This window comes from Theropithecus gelada, chromosome 6 (genome assembly GCF_003255815.1).
Source record: "Theropithecus gelada isolate Dixy chromosome 6, Tgel_1.0, whole genome shotgun sequence".
Lineage (NCBI taxonomy): Eukaryota > Metazoa > Chordata > Mammalia > Primates > Cercopithecidae > Theropithecus > Theropithecus gelada.
In genome coordinates, this window is record NC_037673.1 from 43,498,274 (window position 1) to 43,517,454 (window position 19,181).

At 36.8% G+C, this 19,181-nt stretch overlaps 1 protein-coding gene across 4 annotated transcripts in view; it reads left to right on the forward strand.

Moving 5' to 3' along the window:
* Positions 1 to 19,181, forward strand: part of NNT (nicotinamide nucleotide transhydrogenase) — a 97,995-nt gene that overhangs the window by 23,158 nt on the left and 55,656 nt on the right. For all 4 annotated transcript variants that reach the window (XM_025388010.1, XM_025388009.1, XM_025388011.1 and 1 more), the window contains 4 exons: positions 1,140 to 1,327; positions 17,545 to 17,678; positions 17,970 to 18,161; positions 18,718 to 18,871. In XM_025388010.1, coding sequence (XP_025243795.1) covers positions 1,140 to 1,327; positions 17,545 to 17,678; positions 17,970 to 18,161; positions 18,718 to 18,871 — 668 coding nt within the window. The remainder of the gene's footprint in view (positions 1 to 1,139; positions 1,328 to 17,544; positions 17,679 to 17,969; positions 18,162 to 18,717; positions 18,872 to 19,181) is intronic.

A 19,181-nucleotide genomic window follows, 5' to 3' on the forward strand; every position in this document is an offset into this window, starting at 1 on the left:
CTTCCTTTTCACATTAGAGTGAGATGCTCCTTGGTGCTATCAAGGACCAGTTTCTGTCACTCGTCTCTGCTGTCCTTGGCTTTGGCTTCCTCCTAAGGCTGATTCCACTTGTGGTTGCAACTTTACCTCCAGGGGAAAATCTGGGCTACCAGATTCCTTGCTCAAGCCAGCAGAGGGAGAACCTCTTGCTCAACCGTGGACTGTATGTCCTACCCTTTATGCATACTCTTGAACATGATGGTTGCTAGGGATTTATTGGCTCAGATCATGGTTTCCCAAACTTCCGCGATGACAAGGATGAACTGCAGCTCTTGCTAAAAATAATATAGCGTCTGGCCTGCTTGCTGGAGATTATAATTCAGTGGGTCTGGGAAGGGACCTGGGAATTTGAACTTTTAACAAGTACCCTGATTGATTATTGTCATTAGGTGGGTTTGGGATTTACCACAGCGGAATGGATATTGACGAGTTACACGCATGTCCACCACAGAGCTGAGGTCTTTGTTGGCTCTGGTTTTCCAACCAGGAGACAGTACTTGGGTAGCATTTATTTATTTATTTAAAACTGAATTTATTTTTATAAAATTTAAATGTGTTGGCTTTTCACATTTTACCCTTTACTACTATTTATAGGTTATTTTTTGCAAATACAATTTAATGAGGACAGGGTGGGGGGCAAAAAAGTCACTTTATTAGAATAATTTTACATGTAAGAGTTATTTTTGTGGGAAAAGTCTCTAATAAGAACAAATTCAGAATATTTTCAAGTGAAAAAACCTCATCTTGAATGATTTGAATGATATCAAATCCTGATATATATCAGATATCACATCATCATCCACACCGGGGTCATAAGGAACACAATTGATTACTGGAGTTGGCAATTGTGTAATTGCTTTTGCAACTTAACTAAGTAGAAGTTGGAATTCTCAGTAGTTTTTTTTCTTTCAGAAAAGAATATTCTCTTAAATATGTTACTTGCCTTTAGAAAAATATTTGAAACAAGTATGACATCAAAGGGACTGTTGATTTTTGAATATATAGTTTGTTGTTCTTAAAAAGGTAGATGTAAATGATGATCTTGACTTCTTTATTAGGGCCTGAAATAACTACTGTTTCCACTTTAACAATCACCCTAGAGCTGCAGCTTTGGAACAGTTCAAGTCTCTTGGTGCTGAGCCCTTGGAGGTGGACTTGAAGGAATCTGGTGAGGGACAAGGAGGATATGCAAAAGAGATGTCCAAAGAGTTCATTGAAGCTGAAATGAAACTCTTTGCTCAACAATGCAAGGAGGTAGACATCCTTATCAGCACAGCACTTATTCCAGGTATGCCATTAAGTAAATGGTTATTTTAAAAGCACTTTTACTTTTTTTTTTTAATAGCAAGAGTGAATGATTGCTTAACATTTGAATTTCTTTAAGGAAGGATCTAGTACTTTCTATTATAAAAGTACTAGAAAATGAGAAAACATATGACAAAATTCATAGTCATTAATAATTTTCTTCAAGTATTTTTTCTGTGAAAAAAAATTTTCTTTTTTTTTGAAATGGAGTCTCGTTCTTATTGCCCAGGCTGGAGTGCAGTGGCATGGTCTCGGCTCACTGCAACCTCCGTCTCCTGGGTTCAAGCGATTCTCTTACCTCAGCCTCCCAAGTAGCTGGGATTACAGGCATCCACCACCATGTCTGGTTAATTTTTATGTTTTTAGTAGAGTTGGGGTTTTGCCGTGTTGGCCAGGCTGGTCTCGAGCTCTTGACCTCAGGTGATCCGCCTGCCTTGGTCTTCCAAAGTGCTGTGATTACAGGCGCGAACCACCGCGCCTAGCCCTTTTGTGAGTTTTTGTGTAAGTTCATAGATTATACTGTATGTACAATTTTTTTTTCCGGAGAATAAAACACTATTTATTTAGAAAAGATTATTATTACTATTATTTTCTCTGCAACTTAAAAAACTTCAATAGCTTTTGGGGAGCAAGTGGTATTTGGTTGCATGGAAAAGTTCTTTAGTGGTGATTTCTGAGATTTTGGTGCACCCGTCACCTAAGCGGTGTACACTGTACACAATGTTTAGTCTTTTATCCCTCAACCCCCTCCCACTCTTAACTCCTGAGTCCCCAAAGCCCATTATATCATTCTTATGTCTTTGTGTCCTCATAACTTAGCTTCCACTTTTAACAGTATTTAGTTTTTAATTCCTGAGTTACTTCACTTAGAATAATGGTCTCCACCTCCATCCAAGTTGCTGTGAATGCCATTATTTTGTTCCTTTTTATGGCTGAGTGCTATTCCATGGTGTGTGTGTATATGTATATGTATGTTTATCTACTCGTTGGTTGATGGGCATTTAGGCTAGTTTCATATTTTTGCAACTGCGAATTGTGCTGCTATAAACATGAGTATGCAAGTGTCTTTTCTATATAATGACTTCTTTTCCTTTGGGTAGATACCCAGTAGTGAGACTGCTGAATCAAATGGTAGTTCTACTTTAGTTCTTTAAGGAATCTCCATGCTGCTTTCCACAGTGGTTGTACTAGTTTACATTCCCACCAGCAGTGTAAAAGTGTTCCCTTTTCACTACATCCATGCCAACATCTGTTATTTTTTGATTTTTAAATTTATGGCCATTTTTGCAGGAGTAAGGTGGTATCTTGTAGTTTTGATTTGCATTTCCATGATCATTAGTGATGTTGAGCATTTTTTTCATATGTTTGTTGGCCATTTGTATATCTTCTTTTCAGAATTGTCTATTCATGTCCTTTGTCCACTTTTTGATGGGATTATTTATTTTTTTTATTGCTGATTTGTTTGAGTTCCTTTTAGATTCGGGATATTAGTGATTTGTCAGATACATAGTTTGTGAAAATTTTCTCCCATCATGGGTTGTATGTTTATTCTGACTATTTCTTTTGCGGTGCAGAAGCTTTTTAGTTAAACTAAGTGCCATGTATTGATCTTGGTTTTTGTTACATTTGCTTTTGGGGTCTTGTTCATGAACTCTTTACCCAAGTCAGTGTCTAGAAGAGTTTTTCCGATGTTATGTTCTAGAATTTTTATGGTTTCAGGTCTTAGATTTAAGTCTTTGATCCATCTTTGAGTTGATTTTTGTATAAGATGAGGGATGAGGACCCAGCCTCATTCTTCTGCATGTGGCTTGCCAATTATCCCAGCACCATTTGTTGATGTATGTACAGTATTATATTCATAAGCAGGTTCCTCTGCTCAAACCCTTGATAAATTGATTGTTAATTTATTTACATTTTCTTTGTAAGATACTACCTTCTCCTTGTAGGAAATTCAAACAGTAGTGATAAATAAGAAAAAAAATCCAGATCATTTGAAATTCTACCAGAGAGATAACTGTTATGAATATTTTGATCTTTTTTTTCCATATATGTGTGAGAGAGAGATAGGGGACTTTGTATGTATATGTATTTATGGAATTTTCAGTGTATATTTTTACTTATGGAAATGACCCTATGTCAGTTTTAAATTATTTCATTTGACATGTTTTCAGCCAAATTGTGAGCTTTTTGAGTGAAGGAATTACTTTCTAGTCCCTTTACAAATCTCCTTCTAAAGAGTATTTTGTACTCAGTACATGACTGATGTCAAACCAATAAGTGTTTATTAATGAGTAAGCAGTAGCTTGATCTAGCAAGATTTGGGCATGAGCAAACTGTCCACATTTTATAGTCGCACCTCTTCTCTTCACCTATCCTTTCCTTTTGTTATTGAATAATGAATACCATGCTGATTCTAATTTTTTCCTTTCTGAAAGAAAGTGGACCACATAATGAGCGCTTAAAGGGTTCCTGGTTGCTTATGTTAGATCCTAGTGAAGGAGCCTCACTTTCTCTGAGGTACTGTGGATTATTAGAATTTGCTTTGTCATTAGGCTATGAAAGAGGAGAAACTCTCCTCCAGTACCTTCAAAAAACCTGGTTAATATAAACCTAAGGACAAAGAATTGATTGGCATCAGATCTGTGAGCTTGTGGGGGAAAACAAGCCTCCCAAATGTGTTTTTCTTTCTGTCCTCTGTTAACCCAGGTGATAGGTGAGCTGGTCTCTCCAGATACCCGCGTCCCCGCAGAGCGGCTAGATGAAGCAGACAGGCAGGGGGCTGATATGGGGTCTCGGCAGGGCTCAGGCAATGGGAGCATCTGTAATTGTAGAAATGAGGCCTGTGGTTGGTTCCGGGAGGTGCATGCAGATCAAACCCTGGACCCAGGGTAGTTGTGAAATCTGTCAGTGAAGACATAACTCATGCACAAGCAGTGTCAGGAGAGCACTTCAGGATTCATCCTTTTCGTGTGTGGCAGTGGCTCCTGGCTCAGCTGTTTCACAGGTGGTTCTGAGGAAGGAATGGGGTGACATGCTGCAGCCACCATCTGCCCTCTGAGAAGCAGCTGCGCATTGTGGGGGAAGTTATGAGAGGATTAGATGTAACAAGTGGCCAGTAGAGGGTGCTAAAACATTTACTCATGGAGTAAGCCGTGTGGCTAGGAAGCTAGTTTTATTTAGTCAACTCATACTTTAAAGAACTAGGGATAATTCAAATAGAGTATTTAGATTTATTATTGATTACAGAGCTAGATGTCAGTGATAGTACTCAAGATTTATTTTATAGGCCGGGCGCGGTGGCTCAAGCCTGTAATCCCAGCACTTTGGGAGGCCGAGACGGGTGGATCACGAGGTCAGGAGATCAAGACCATCCTGGCGAACACGGTGAAACCCCGTCTCTACTAAAAAATACAAAAAACTAGCCGGGTGAGATGGCGGGCGCCTGTAGTCCCAGCTACTCGGGAGGCTGAGGCAGGAGAATGGCGTGAACCCGGGAGGCGGAGCTTGCAGTGAGCTGAGATCTGGCCACTGCACTCCAGCCTGGGCGGCAGAGCGAGACTCCGTCTCAAAAAAAAAAAAAAAAAAAAAAAAAGATTTATTTTATAAACACATACTGACTTTCAGGGCCTTCCCCAGTCCCCATAATATTTTATTTTTTATAAGTAGTTTATAGTTAGTATACTTTAGTAAAAGGTCAGACTGTATGACAATCTTAAAGTCTAGTTGAAGAAGTTTTATTAATCTGTTCCACTAAGCCTTTCTTGTTTTCTGAAGCCACGATCTTCACATTAAACTTGCAGAAAGTCCTTGATCAGTACCTCAGTTCAGAGCTCACCCTCAAAAGGCCGGCTGTAAAGGGCCTTTACTTTCTTTTGAAAAAAAAAAAAGAAGAAAGAAAAAAGTGAATTGGAATATTATATGGGAAAAGGTGATTTTTCTAAAGATCTTTCCTATCTCTGGGGCACTGAAAACAGAAAACATGAGCATTTAACAAAAATGACTGAAAGAGTACATGAAGGTACAAATGCCCTTTGGAAAACAGTGTCCTTGGCATTATACCTTTACTGCTTTATGTCCTGAGCCTTTGCCTGGGTGCCCTGATGGTGTAGCTGACTCTTGAATGACCCTCAGAGCAGAAATTGTTCTGAAGTTTTCCTTGAGTGAATTCAAAGGGGATTAAGTCAAATGTCAGAAATTCTCTAAGCTAAGATTTATAGACTGAGATCCCTGGAAGGCTGGACCGAAGACCTGGCATGGATAAGAATGTTGAGAGGCAGACAGAGGTAAGTAACTAGTTTCAGGGAGCAACTTTACAGAGTTAGTACATTTTTATTGTCCTAGGTATATGTCATTTGGTGGTCTTGAAAAAACAATGAACTTGTACTTACATAGATTGTGTGTGGAATGAGATAGTTCTGTAGCTAGCTAGTTGTTATGCTGCCTGATATCTTATACCATCATCTCACCCCCCTATTGGGTTGAGTGATGGATTAAAGGTGAGAATTTCACTTAATGCAGGTAGCTTGAGGATGGGGCCAAGCTGACAGCCCCACTTTGTGGTGCTGTGCACATAAAGGAAAGCTCTCTACTTTCCTGTACAGCTCATTGACCTTTGGGGCAGCCCAAAGTAAGGCAGCCCTGCTCTCTGGTAATGTTCAGGCTGTGCTCATAATCTTTTCTGCTAAGCCTTTTGAGACACAAGATTTTTTAGCATCCCTAATGATCTGAAACCCTTTTAGAGAGACTTGTCGTAGACATAGAATAGTTAATCAGGAAGGGACTGAATCAGGTTGAAAATCCGATAAGTACGCTGGGGAGGGGAGTATGGTATGGGGTGAGAAGGAATCATGGTGATTTTGCACTAACTGTGTCTTGGGCAAATTTCACCTAAGTTCCAATGAGAATGAAGAGAACTATGGAGCACATGCTAAGTTTAACCTGACAGAAACCAACTTTTCCATTTAAAATCTTTCTGATGACCACTTAATTAAAAAATCATGAGCATCTTAAAGTCCTATAGCTTCCCAGCTATAGGTCTAGTCCTTATTAATTTAGGGGAACCATAGCTATTCTAAGGCCTGGATTTTTAGCAATGATGACAGTAGCTTGGGCGACTTGGGTTCCCAGCATCATTATATGAAGCAAACCATCTAAACTGAACAGAGTTGGATCATAGTCTCCCACTGCCCAATTATCTGTGGTATAAAGTTTGCATTCCTTGAAGGTATTTCTTGACTTTCATTATCTGGTCCTGATTTAGCTTTTGGGTCTCGTGTTAAACTAATATCTTATTCTCTGGGCCTGATTTCAGCCATATTGACTGCTATTATCTCCTCAAATGGGCCAAGATACTTTTTTGCCTTTGCACATATTGCTTCTTCTCTTTGGAATACTATCCTTGCCCTTGCCTGCTTTTTGAAATCCTACTCAACTCAATTACGACATCCTCCACAGTTTCTATTGCCTCCTGCTCAGCAGTAGTGTTGTTTTTTCTTTTTCCTGCACTCAAAGCACTTTGCTTGTTCTTCCTATTACAGCAGTGCTTAGTCCCATCATTCCTTAGTTATCTTGTCTCCCTTTGAGTGCAGCAGGAGTCTTTGATTTATGCCAGTGCTTGGCATAGTGCTTTGTACACAATGGTGGCTTAGCAAAGGTTGCTGAACTAATAATTCTGGATACCTTCTTTAGGTCTCGGTTGGTACAGTTCCTTTCATTTTTTTCAGTGGTATCTACAAATTCTGATAGAACACTCTGTTGGTTCACTTTTGGATAGGAATATTGCAGAAGCTAATTTAAGCCTGGGAACTTAACTTCCTTAAATTATTCAAAACTGGGACACATGCCCATTCTGCAGTTTGAGGTGGTTGGCTAGCTAGACCTCTCAGGAGATAGAATTAGGAAGTAGTGGAAGAGCTGTTTGGGAATTAGAAAGTGTCAGAGAGGAAGGAACATATTCATTGCTCGATTGTTGATTAAAATACTTTACGCCATATGTACTTGTGTCTCTTTTTAGGCACAATCCAGATTAGAGTGGCCATACTTTTTGTTTTTATCTATACTTGTTGGGATCTATAAAATATACCCCTTAAAGGGTGTGGACCTTTGTGGTAATTTTCCATGTCTCTGGAGAATTGGGTGGGAGGTGTTTTCCTCTAATATACAAGTTCCTTACATGTATGAACCTGAGATGTTGCAGTCTCCTGGAAAATCAACATTTGTTTTCCATCCGTCTTGTTGAATTTATCTTTCATATGGAGTGGAAATATAGTGCAAAAGAATGACTTTCCATGGTAATTGTTGAAACTTGTGCTTTCAGGCAAGAGAATCATTGATACAAGAATAACTGATACTTTCTAGTTGTGTAATTCCACAAAGAAATATTGTTTTTGATGACTAAAGTTTTTGCCAAAAGTAAGGATTTATTATTCATTCTCTTATTAAACTGTATGCATTGTGATCACAAAGGACAAAACTATAAGATCGGTGATTCCCAACTCTTTTGGAATTATATTACTTTTTTTGTTATCTGATTCATGTTCTGTAATTCCCTCCCTTCAATGTATTTTATGATTATATAGACTTTTGTAATATTGTTATATAAAGTTTCATCTGTTTTGAGGATATTGAAGACATTTTGAAGAACAGAGAGAAACTTAAGTATTGCAACATCAAGGGTTGGTAACCACAGGCTGTCTACACACCTCTTCATAGCTTTCAATGCAGATAGAGCAACTTGTCCTCAAGTGGAGGATGCCAAAACTGTGACTTTTCCATTGCTATTTATCAGTCTTGTTCTTAGGGTGTATTTGAGCACATTTTGTGAGTGACTGGGCTAGATTTAGCAAATGTTCTGTTAGGAATAATTTATGGCATAGTTATACTTTGGTTTGGTTTGTTATTTCTCCAAAAGCATGTTGCAATATTGGTATGCATTATGCTTCCTTCCTGGCTTTCCCTGGTTTGTAAAGGATTGGGAGGCTGAGGCTGTCTTTGGCAAAGCAACACAAATAGCATTACTGCTAATGTATTAGTACTTCCCTACCATGTGCGTTTCTGTATCTCCTTCCTTACATTTTCCCTATACTTTCTTGTGCTTCAGTATTAGTTAGGGTGGTCTAGCCCTAAATCTATGAGTTTTGCTGTAACAGATTAATCCAACAATGCATAATGGCGCCGATGTTACAGAAATTTACATCTTGCTTAGTAATAGGTAGGTTCACACATTGGTGGGCAGCTCTTTTTCATATGGTCATTTGGGGATTCAGGTTATGACAGTGTTATGAGTCATATCATCATTATGAGGCTATGAAGGTTGCTCTGGGACTGTCTCTATTTCAGCCAGCCAGAGGGAAAGTGGGATGGAGGAGTGTGCATGGAAGGCCAGGAAATGGCACACATCACTCCTGCTTTGCATTCTTTTGCTAAGACTTAGTTGCGTGGCCAAACCTAACTGTGAAGGAAGCTGGGAATTGTCTAGCTCTGTGCCCAGGAATAAGAGAACATTGTATTTGTGTGCTAGAGCTGCCATGACAAAATACCACAGACTTAGTGGCTTAACCAACAGAAATTTATTTTCCCAGAGTTCCGGAGGATGGATATATAAGGTCAATGTGTCAGTGGGATTAGTTTCTTCTGAGCCTGTCTCCTTGGCTTGTGGATGGCTGCCCTCTTGCTGTGTCCTCACATGGTCTTTCCTCTGTGTGTGTGCATTCCTGGTTTCTCTTTTTATGCTTCAATTTCCTCTTCTTTTAAGGACACCAGTCAGGTTGTCCTAGGGCCCACCCTAATAGACTCATTTTAATGTAATCACCTCTTTAAAAGCCCTGTCTTTAAATACAGCCATATTCTGAGGTACTGGGGGTTAGGGCGTCAACATAAGAATTTTGCAGTGGCCACAATTCAGCCCATAACAAATGTAGATTTTTGTGCACAGCTAACAGCCTCTTTCCTCTTCCCTGCTTTGTAATTTAATGTGTTAGTGTTTGATCTGTTCATTGGAAATCAGGGGAAGGGTCATAGATTTAGAGCCAGATAGAGTAGATTCAAATTCTAGTTCTACTACTTAACAGCTGATTTGTCTCTCTGAATATCAGATTCCTTATCTCTGAAATGTGAATAAAAATTTCTACCTTGCAAAGTTGTTTTGAGGAATGAAGAAAAAACCCTGTGTAGGGCCGGGCATAGAGAACATTATTGTAATTCTTTCTTCCATTGGTGATGCCTCGTCTTCTGGATGGGACTCAGGATTACAAATCTTACTGACTTTTGCAGTAAAAATCCAGACATTCTCAAGGATTATGTGGAACGTTGAAGATGGTCCCTCATGAATCCACCCATGAAGTTACATAACCAGTATTTATTAGATGGCAATGTGGCATGGGTTTCCCTGCGGAGAAACATGACTTAATTGTTTTTTATCTGAATTTGCTGAAGATATCCATTTTATTAAGGCTGTTTTCCCAGTTAACCTCATTCTGACCTAAGTTGAAAGACATGAGAAAGAAAATAAGCAGCACTGTTTCTATTTTTAAAAACACTTTTAAATTCTTTCATGTTAACAAAATAATAAAATCAGAATGTGTAATACCATTTTATTGCTTCAATTTTTAAAGGATTTTGGTAGCTAATGTACATCTATACTTATGTTGGAGGGAATTCAAAGAATGCTATAGTTTCTATGAGAATATGTATTTCCTTATTTGTGCTACCATTTAAGTTTGGAGAATTTTTGTAACCCATGAAACCATGGTAAAATCTTGACTAATTTTGCTTTTTATTTATACAAAATTTTGCAGCTCTGAGAGGTGTATTATTCAGTTAATCCTTTCAAAATTTTTATAAACATATTCTTTAATTATGAGGTAAAAGCTTGTTTTTAGGTTTCTTCTTTAAATAGATCTTTAGGGATTTTTCTAATCTGCTAAAATATGCTGTTGACTAATCATATTTCATAAGTATTACATTTAGAAATATCTCAAGGCATCCAATTTGTAAAAGCCAACTATTTGCCAGCCTGACTTTCTGTCTGGTTCTTTATACAAATAATTATGCAGGCAAAGTTTTCCTGTAGTTCCAGGGATAAAGCTCACATATAAAGTACTCTGCTTGACTATTTAAACTTGGGCCAGAATCTCTTTAGGCTCATGAACACAGCTTTCATATCTATGATAAACAGAGTAGAGGGGTTGCTCTATGTACTGTGGGGCTGGCTAAATCAGACTCATTAGAAAATGGATTAGTGAATTAGCTGTTCAGCACTTTCTTGCCATATTCTATATTTTACATAATCTATTATTTTTTATTCTCATATGCATACATATATGTATAAAAACCCTTTTGTTATCATTGGTAACATTTTAAAAGCTTAAGACTCAGTACTTTAACCCCATCAGTGATTTTGAAATGCTAAAAGAGCTTTTGGTATGGATCCGTTAGGATGCCTTTAGCTGCCAGAAACAGAAATTCTAACACAACCTGCCTTAAAGTAGGCGATTTCTTGGGTTCTGTTAACAGAACGAAGTCCAGTTATAGCTGTGGGTAAGTGTGGGCTGGGACACCCTGACTGTGCTCCTTCATGCTCTCGTCTCTGAGTTGGCTTCATCCTCAGTGCTGTGCAAAAGGCAGCAACAATTTCAGGCTCCAGTATGTACAACACAATATTTAGAGGAGGAGGTAGTCCAGTGCTGATGGCACCGTCTTGAAGAGCAAAAAGAAGGAAACTTCTTTTTCAGAAATCCTTAGCAAATTTTCCCTCATTTATATACTAACCTCGATTGGTTTATGACCATTTCTGAACCAATCCTTGTAGGTAGGGCAATGAGATGTACCTCAACTTACACCTGGATATCTGAACCAGTCACTAATAAGGTGATAAGATTACCCTTAGACCTTCCAGGCCTGCCTCTGGAGTGGTGATATGATTTGGTTGTGCCCCCACCCAAATCTCATCTTGAATTGTTGTTCCCTTAATCCCCGCATATCATGGGAAGGACCAGGTGGAGAGAATTGAACCAAGGGGGCAGTTTCCCCCATCCTGTTCTCATGATAGCGAGCTAGTTCTCATAAGAGCTGATGGTTTTGTAAGGGGCTTCCCCCTTCACTGGGCACTCATTTCTTTCTCCTTCCACCATGTGAAGAAGAACATGTTTGCTTCCTTTTCTGCCATGATTGTAAGTTTCCTGAAGTCTCCCCAGCCTTGCGGAACTGTGAGTCAATTAAACCCCTTTCATTTATAAATTACCCAGTCTTGGGCAGCGCTCTCTCTCTCTCTCTCTCTCTCTATATATATATATATATATATATATATATATATAAAAGAATATATGAGATCAGACTAATACAAGTGGTTTCTGAGGTCATGTCTCGTGGACTGGGTGGAAAAATGAAAATCAGCATAGTGACAAAAGGAGAAAATGGATACTGAGTAGATACTAGCAATACTCAGTGCAACATTGTGTTGTTATAATGAAGCTTCTTACCATGTAAATGATAAAGTTCAGCCTATCTTTCTTTACCTGCTCTATTTTACATTTAGTCAATGTAGAGACTACATTACATTAAAAATTGTCCTTGTCTGCCTAGTACTTGTTCATGAGAAATCTATTTTGGTTTGGATTAATAGATTCTATGATTCGTATTATTTATTTGCTACTGTGGAGCTAAATATCTCATGTACTTGTTAAAGCAGAAAGTTTTGTTTTTTTTTTAGACCCTCTAATTTGATGCCTTACAGACCAGGAAGTTAGGAATTTCCCCATCTGATTACATACTGTTGAATAATTCCAGTAAATAATGCTGAATGCTCCTTGGAATCATTATAAAATGTTGTGGTAAACCCATTTCATCTTCATGGCTTGTTGTTTTTAATATTTTTAGTGGTTTCTTCTTAATTAATTAATTTATTTTTTCTTTTTGGTATGATTAAAGTGTGAGGGTTTGGTTCTTTTCCTGTTAAGATAGAATCTGTGAATTTATTGATTTCAGATTATCATGTTAGGCCTGATTCATTCAAAAAGATATAATATCTTACAGAATTTTCTGGTAAATCTTTAGCCTTTGGTGTTTAGTTTAAGCTGTGCGGCTCTTTTTGAATTTAGTGCTGTAAAGAAGCTAATGATATATTCTTTTGCTACATAGCAATGAGTTGTTAAAGCTATTTTTAGAAATTAGTAATTTTTCTCAAGTCACAGATGAGAAAAAACAAAAAACAAAGCAGAAGTTAGTTTTTCTAGCAGTTTCTCATTTTACTACTTTTAAAACTGCATCTTAGTATTCATTTATTGAGAAAATACATGGTTGAGAAATGATGCTATGAATTCAATAACATTTAAAAATGATTTTATGTGAATCACAGCCATATGTGCATATATCAAGAAATAGTACACTTGTGTGAGGCAGTTTTTTAGTCTACAGTCAATTCATGGTGCACATGGAGATTCAAGGATGACTTACACTAACCTGTGGTACCTTTATTCACTCCAAATAACTACCAACCAATCGGGAAACTATAATTCAAATTTTTACATGAGTGCTTTAAATACCCAACTCTTCTAGTAATAAAATTGTTAACCAACCTTTGAATGCAGCCACTTTTAGTTGTAAAATATTAGACCCTAGAGCCTAAGTAAAATTTTTCTTCCTCCATCCACCCTGCACATGGGAGGCACTAAGTAAGTATTAGTTATGTCAATGAATGAATGAATATTTGAATGATGACTGTGAGAGCTTGACGTCCTACAGTTTTCTTGGCAAAAGTATGGAAATAAGTCCCTCTGAGAGGGAACTGAGAAACCCTTCCAGGGGAACTTAATGTCCACAAACAAGAAGGGAGCAAGAAATATTTCATAAAGTTGGATATCATGCCAAATCCTTCACCCACAGTTGGTATTGTGTCAGAAAATATTTCTTAAAATTTTCTCTCCTTGTTAATTTTATTCTGTCACAGTGATTGATTTTTTTTAAGGGGGCTGGTTTAGGAAATATAATGATCTTTTTGTGTATCTCATCTTTTGCAGATAAATGATAAAATTAATAGAAATGAACTTCAAAAGGGGGAAAAGCCCAACTGGGCTTTAAAAATGCCTCTCATCTGCCTTCTTTTATTAATTTTCCTGTTTCTTTTGCAGTTCTGTCTCAAAATACCTGATGTGTTTATTATTATTTTCTTTATTTATAGGCCTTTGTCAGAATGATGTGCTTATTTTGTCTTTTATATCTAGGTCTTTCACCAAGCTGTCTCTGGGGTGTAGAGGGCATCTCTTTATATTTGAAGAATTTGTAAACATTGGATATATTCATTTCCATGTTATACATGTAAAAAACTTGACACATCTTCCTGTTTGTATTCCATGTATAGTTATGCCCGTGTCTCCCTTTATTGTGTTTTGGTACAGTCCTTGAAAGACTGCCCTAACTGCATAGCGTCATTTGTTGTAGAAGGGAGGGAGGGCAGGTGATTTTGAGTCAGGCTTTTCAATTGGTAAGTAAGTAGGTTGGGGTTTTTCTAAGTTCTTCTAGTTCTCATAGTACCAACTCTTAAACCGCCACTTCTCCTTGACTTAAAGGAGAAACTGGTTGTGATTATCCAGGAGTACTTTATTTTATTTTTAAAATAAAAATGATATGTGGCTTTTATTGGAGATGCTGTAAAGTACAAAGTAGAAAATAAAGATCACCTGTGATCTCTCCATATCATACTAAGAGTGACCTTTTATTTGTTTTTACTGTTTTTATTGAATTTTCCATTTGTATTTATTGTTCACCTATCTATAGGATTATAGTGTTTTGTTTTTATTGAAATTTCTGTGGGCTTTTCATCAATTTTTGTCTGTTTCTTGAGAATTGTAATATATACATTTTTCATATTTAAATCTATTGATGTTTTCTTTTGTAATTTTCTTCATTGCTTTAAATTTAGGAAGTGCTTTTTTAGCCACAGACTGGAGAGATACTCACCAAGGTTTCCTTTTTCCTCTTTTCTTTCACTTCATGAATTGATTCTCTTCTTTTACAATTAATTCTTATATTTCTAGAGTTTAATGTATGGTATTAGGTTTGGGTAGATATTTTTTACCCAGATACCTAACTAATCATCATATTACTTTTGTTCTTCATTGTGTAATGCTGCATTTATTATGCATTAAACTTTATTATATTAGGCTACCAGGGTAAGATAGTATTTTGAAATTGTCTTCTCAGTGTTTCTGTCTCTGGACCTATTCTTTTGAGGTTTTGCTCATCTGGAGCTTTTATTTACTATTTTGCTTCTTTTTTGGATTTATTTTTTTCCCTTCTGTTTTCAATTTTTATTTCTGCACTTTCCAGAATTTTCAAAAAATTAGTCCACATGTGAGTGCCTGAAGGCAGCTGCACTGTTACATTCATGATTGTATTCCCTGTAGCCCTTATTAAAGATGTTTTAATTTTAAAATTAAAACATTTGGGAGATAAGGAAAAACACGGCGAAGAAAATAGCCTCACCACTCAAATATACCCTGGTTTTGTTAAATGTTATATGATATAGAATTTATTACAAACTGTATAATATGTGTAATGTATTGTATTATATAAATTAATCTATATATATATATAAAACATTCATGTATATAAATATAGATCTAAACTTACATACTATTTTGTTATGTGCTTTTTACTTATAATAATTCCATGTCTTTAAATTTTCTTGTGTGACTTAAGTAAAATTTTAAATTTGTTATAGTGATACCCTTCAGTCTGTGCACCAAATAAGTTAACCTATGTGAAATAATATGCTATTGTTTTAAAAGTGATTGAATTTCTGAGCAATAATAGGGACAAAACACCCAACTTATCATTATTAAGATGCAAACATGTACGTGTGTTTTTCAAAGTTGTGTTAGCCACTGTACAGTTGTTTTGTGGGGTTGAATGAGTAAAATCAGAGGAGATAAATGCGTTGTATATTTTGATGTTTCTAGGGAGCCTAAAATGGTTTTGGCCACTTGATGTCTCACAAAGTGGTAGCATACAGTCCAGGGACTGATCCTTAGCTATGGATGTCTCAGGAGAAAGAAGGAATCACAAATATCTAGGGCAGAGGAAATTAGTTAGATGCCAAATCAAATATGTGCAATCATTGGCCAAAGCTGGGTACAAATAAGGTGGGAGGAAAAGCTGTGGTAAACAATGGCTGGTAAATCGAGAAGAGGCTCTGGCCCCAGGGGGTGGGGATGGTGATGACAGTAAATACCTGGAAAGTACAGGTAGCCCTTTAAATGTGCCCCTCTATGTAGAGGTAGCCATATGATCCATAACTTTAAATCACTGGAGAGCCAAGCAGCATGACCTTTATTTTGGGAAGAGTCCTCAGATGGATGTGGTTTGCTTCCTCAAATTCTCATGGTCGAGTAAAGTTTAGTTAAGTATTCAAGGTGCCTTTGTTAGATTATAGTGTGGAGGGTAGAGGAAAGGAATACTTTTGGAGAATTTTGAGAAGTGGTGAAACTACCAGAACTTCAGGGTATTGTCTCTAGGCAAAATGTCTCTTGATTCTTGCTCTTTCTTGGAAACTCAAAAGAAAGGACAAGAGATCTTCTAACAAATCATGTGGTAGTGAGCCCAGTGTGGCTGGAATAGAAGAAGATCCAATGGTGCAGTTTCGAGAGGGCATGTTAGAAAAAGCACTTCACCCAGGGTGAGAGGCATTCAGTCCCAGGAGCCTTAGGATTTGTACTTTATCTCGAAACTATACAGTTTGTAGCAAAAGAAGGAAGTACTACATAAACACCTCACTTGTATCTTCACAACCTTTTATTTCCACATGTACTACAAATGTTATTTTTCCTTTTCGAATCAAATTCTGTAAATACAGAATTGAAAGCTTTCAAAAGAAGAGCTAAAGATAATCAGGCTACTAATGCTCTGCTTTCTTTTTATAAAAGATATGTATATTTTTAAGAGATGGGGTCTCACTGTGTTGTCCAGGCTGGAGTGCAGTGGTGCAAAAATAGCTCACTGCATCCTCGAGTTCCTGGGCTCAAGTGATCGATCCTCCTTTCTCAGCCTCCTGGGTGGTTAGGACTATAGGCATATGCCACCACGTCCAGCTAAGTTTTTTATTTTTGTAGAGATGGGGTCTTGCTATGTGACCCCATCTGGTTTGGAACTCCTGGGGTCAAGTGATGCTCCCCACCTCAGCCTCCCAAATTGTTACAGTCATGAGCCACTGCACCCGGCTATGCTCTACTTCCATACTACTAATCTCACAAGTTTATTTCCTTTATCTTTTGATTTAGGTATTTCTATTGTTTTATGGAAATGCGAACACGATAGTATGCTGACAGTATAAGCCCCTGTTGAACATATTGATGTATATTAGCTCGAAAAGTCCTAAGGTCTGGGTTTTCATCTTCTATTTAAGAATTAGTGAACTTCTTAAAAACACATTGCAAATTTAAAAGGTGAACTATTAAATAAGGAAAATGTACACCATGAGAACAAGGACTTTTTTTTTTTTGTTTATTTACCACTGTATTCCCAGCACCAGGCATAGATAGGGCTTGACTCACTATAGACACCAATACATAATTGTTGAGTGGGAATAAAAGTGTATGAGGGAACTCCTAAACCTTTTGGAGTTGTAGGATTCCACTGTTTTGATCTCTTGGCATTTTCCTGTCTCTCCTCAAAATTTTCTGTGTTAAATTAAGGTAGGTTAATATGATATGTCAGAAAATCTGGTGACATATGTTAAGATAATTGGCAATATTCTGTTTTGTAATTCATAAATTAGCATTAACTGTACTCTTGACATTGGTGACCTTTACCAATTGTTCAATTTGGGTGCATATAGTTTCCATAGTGGTTTATTATTATGCATTTTTAAAAAAACAGTCAAACTGTTGATCTCTTCGTGAATGCTGTGGTGTATAAACCAGGTGGGGGAGAGCAGTGCTGAGATTCTCATGCTGAGCAGATGGCAGGGCCTGCTTGCCAGTCACATGGCTCCCTCCTGCACACTGCCTTTGCAGCTCACACTCATCGTATTTTTTTCCTTAAGAGAATTCCTAGTCTCACCCATGCTATGGTCTTTAGGGGTCTCTTGGAAAGAGTTAAAATTTCAGATGTTAAATTCCTGAATGGCCAGAGACTATTGTAATAATTAGACGTTAAGGCATTAGAAAATGATAATATAACTTGTGCTGTTTTCTTTGATTTTATTAGGTAAAAAAGCTCCAGTTTTATTTAATAAAGAAATGATTGAGTCAATGAAGGAAGGTTCAGTTGTTGTGGATTTAGCTGCTGAGGCTGGTGGAAACTTTGAAACCACTAAGCCAGGAGAACTCTACATTCATAAGGTATAGCAAGATGCATTTTCTATCTGCGATCACTTCTCATATCTTAAGTGAGTTATGAGGGGGTGTTTATTTCTTTAAATATTTAGAGACATTGAGGCCTGAAATTTTAAAATTAAAAATAGGCATATTTAAAGCTCCTGTTGAAATATGTATTTATGTTTATGGGTAGGTACGTATATTTATAAAGATATATAATTTCAAAACTTAGCATTGAATATGAATGAGCATTGTTCTAGAATGAATGTGAATGTAGGGCGATAGACTTTTTTGACTGTAATTTTGTTCATTTAGGGAATTACTCACATAGGCTACACAGACCTGCCCAGCCGAATGGCCACTCAGGCCAGCACCCTATATTCCAACAACATCACCAAACTCCTGAAGGCCATCAGCCCAGACAAAGATAATTTTTATTTTGATGTGAAAGACGACTTTGACTTTGGTACGATGGGTCATGTCATCAGAGGAACTGCAGTGATGAAAGTAAGTAAAGAGGTCTATTCCTTCCTGTGCTTTTAGTGTAAATTTGTTTTAGAATTTCTGTTTATGGAAGAAATCTATTTTGGAATTGAGACATATTTTAATAAGGTATTGGTATGCCAGGTTTATGCTGATAAAAATTATTTGTAAATGCAGAATGATTTAAAGAAAAATATTTCAAAGACTTAAAAGTACATGACTTACCAAAAATATACACTGCTTTTGAAAAACAGAATGAACAAACAAATTGAATAAAGTAAAAATTAAACATTCCCCCCACTTATCTGCTTTTCAGGGTTTGATTTTCATTCTTACATATATGTCCTGTACGTGTACAAATTACATATATATGTATGTATATGTAACATGGATATTAGTATTTGTATACACATGTGACATATTTATGTAAAATGATGTTACAAATTGTATGAATTTATATATTTACATAAAATTATATTTAAAAGAACAGGGTTTTAAAAAATAGTAAAGTATATTCTTTAAGCAATTTTGAAATGCTGGATTGACTTTTTAATATGTACTATTTTCTAATATCTATTAGGATGGTAAAGTGATTTTCCCACCTCCCACACCGAAAAATATTCCTCAAGGTGCCCCAGTAAAACAGAAGACGGTGGCTGAGCTGGAAGCTGAAAAAGCGGCTACCATTACACCCTTCAGGAAGACAATGACAACGGCTTCTGCATATACAGCAGGTGAGGATACCATTTACCAGGGTTTAGTCTTGATTGTTTGATTTTGCAAGTTATATACATATGTATGTGTATATATATAAACGTGTGTGTGTATATATCTACGTGTGTGTGTATATCTATATGTGCATATATATGTGTATATATACACACACACGTAGATATACACACACACATAGATATGTATACACACGTAGATATATATACATATGTAGATATATACATATATAGATATATATACATATGTAGATATACATATGTAGATATACACATATATAGATATATATACACACATATATACACATATATCTAT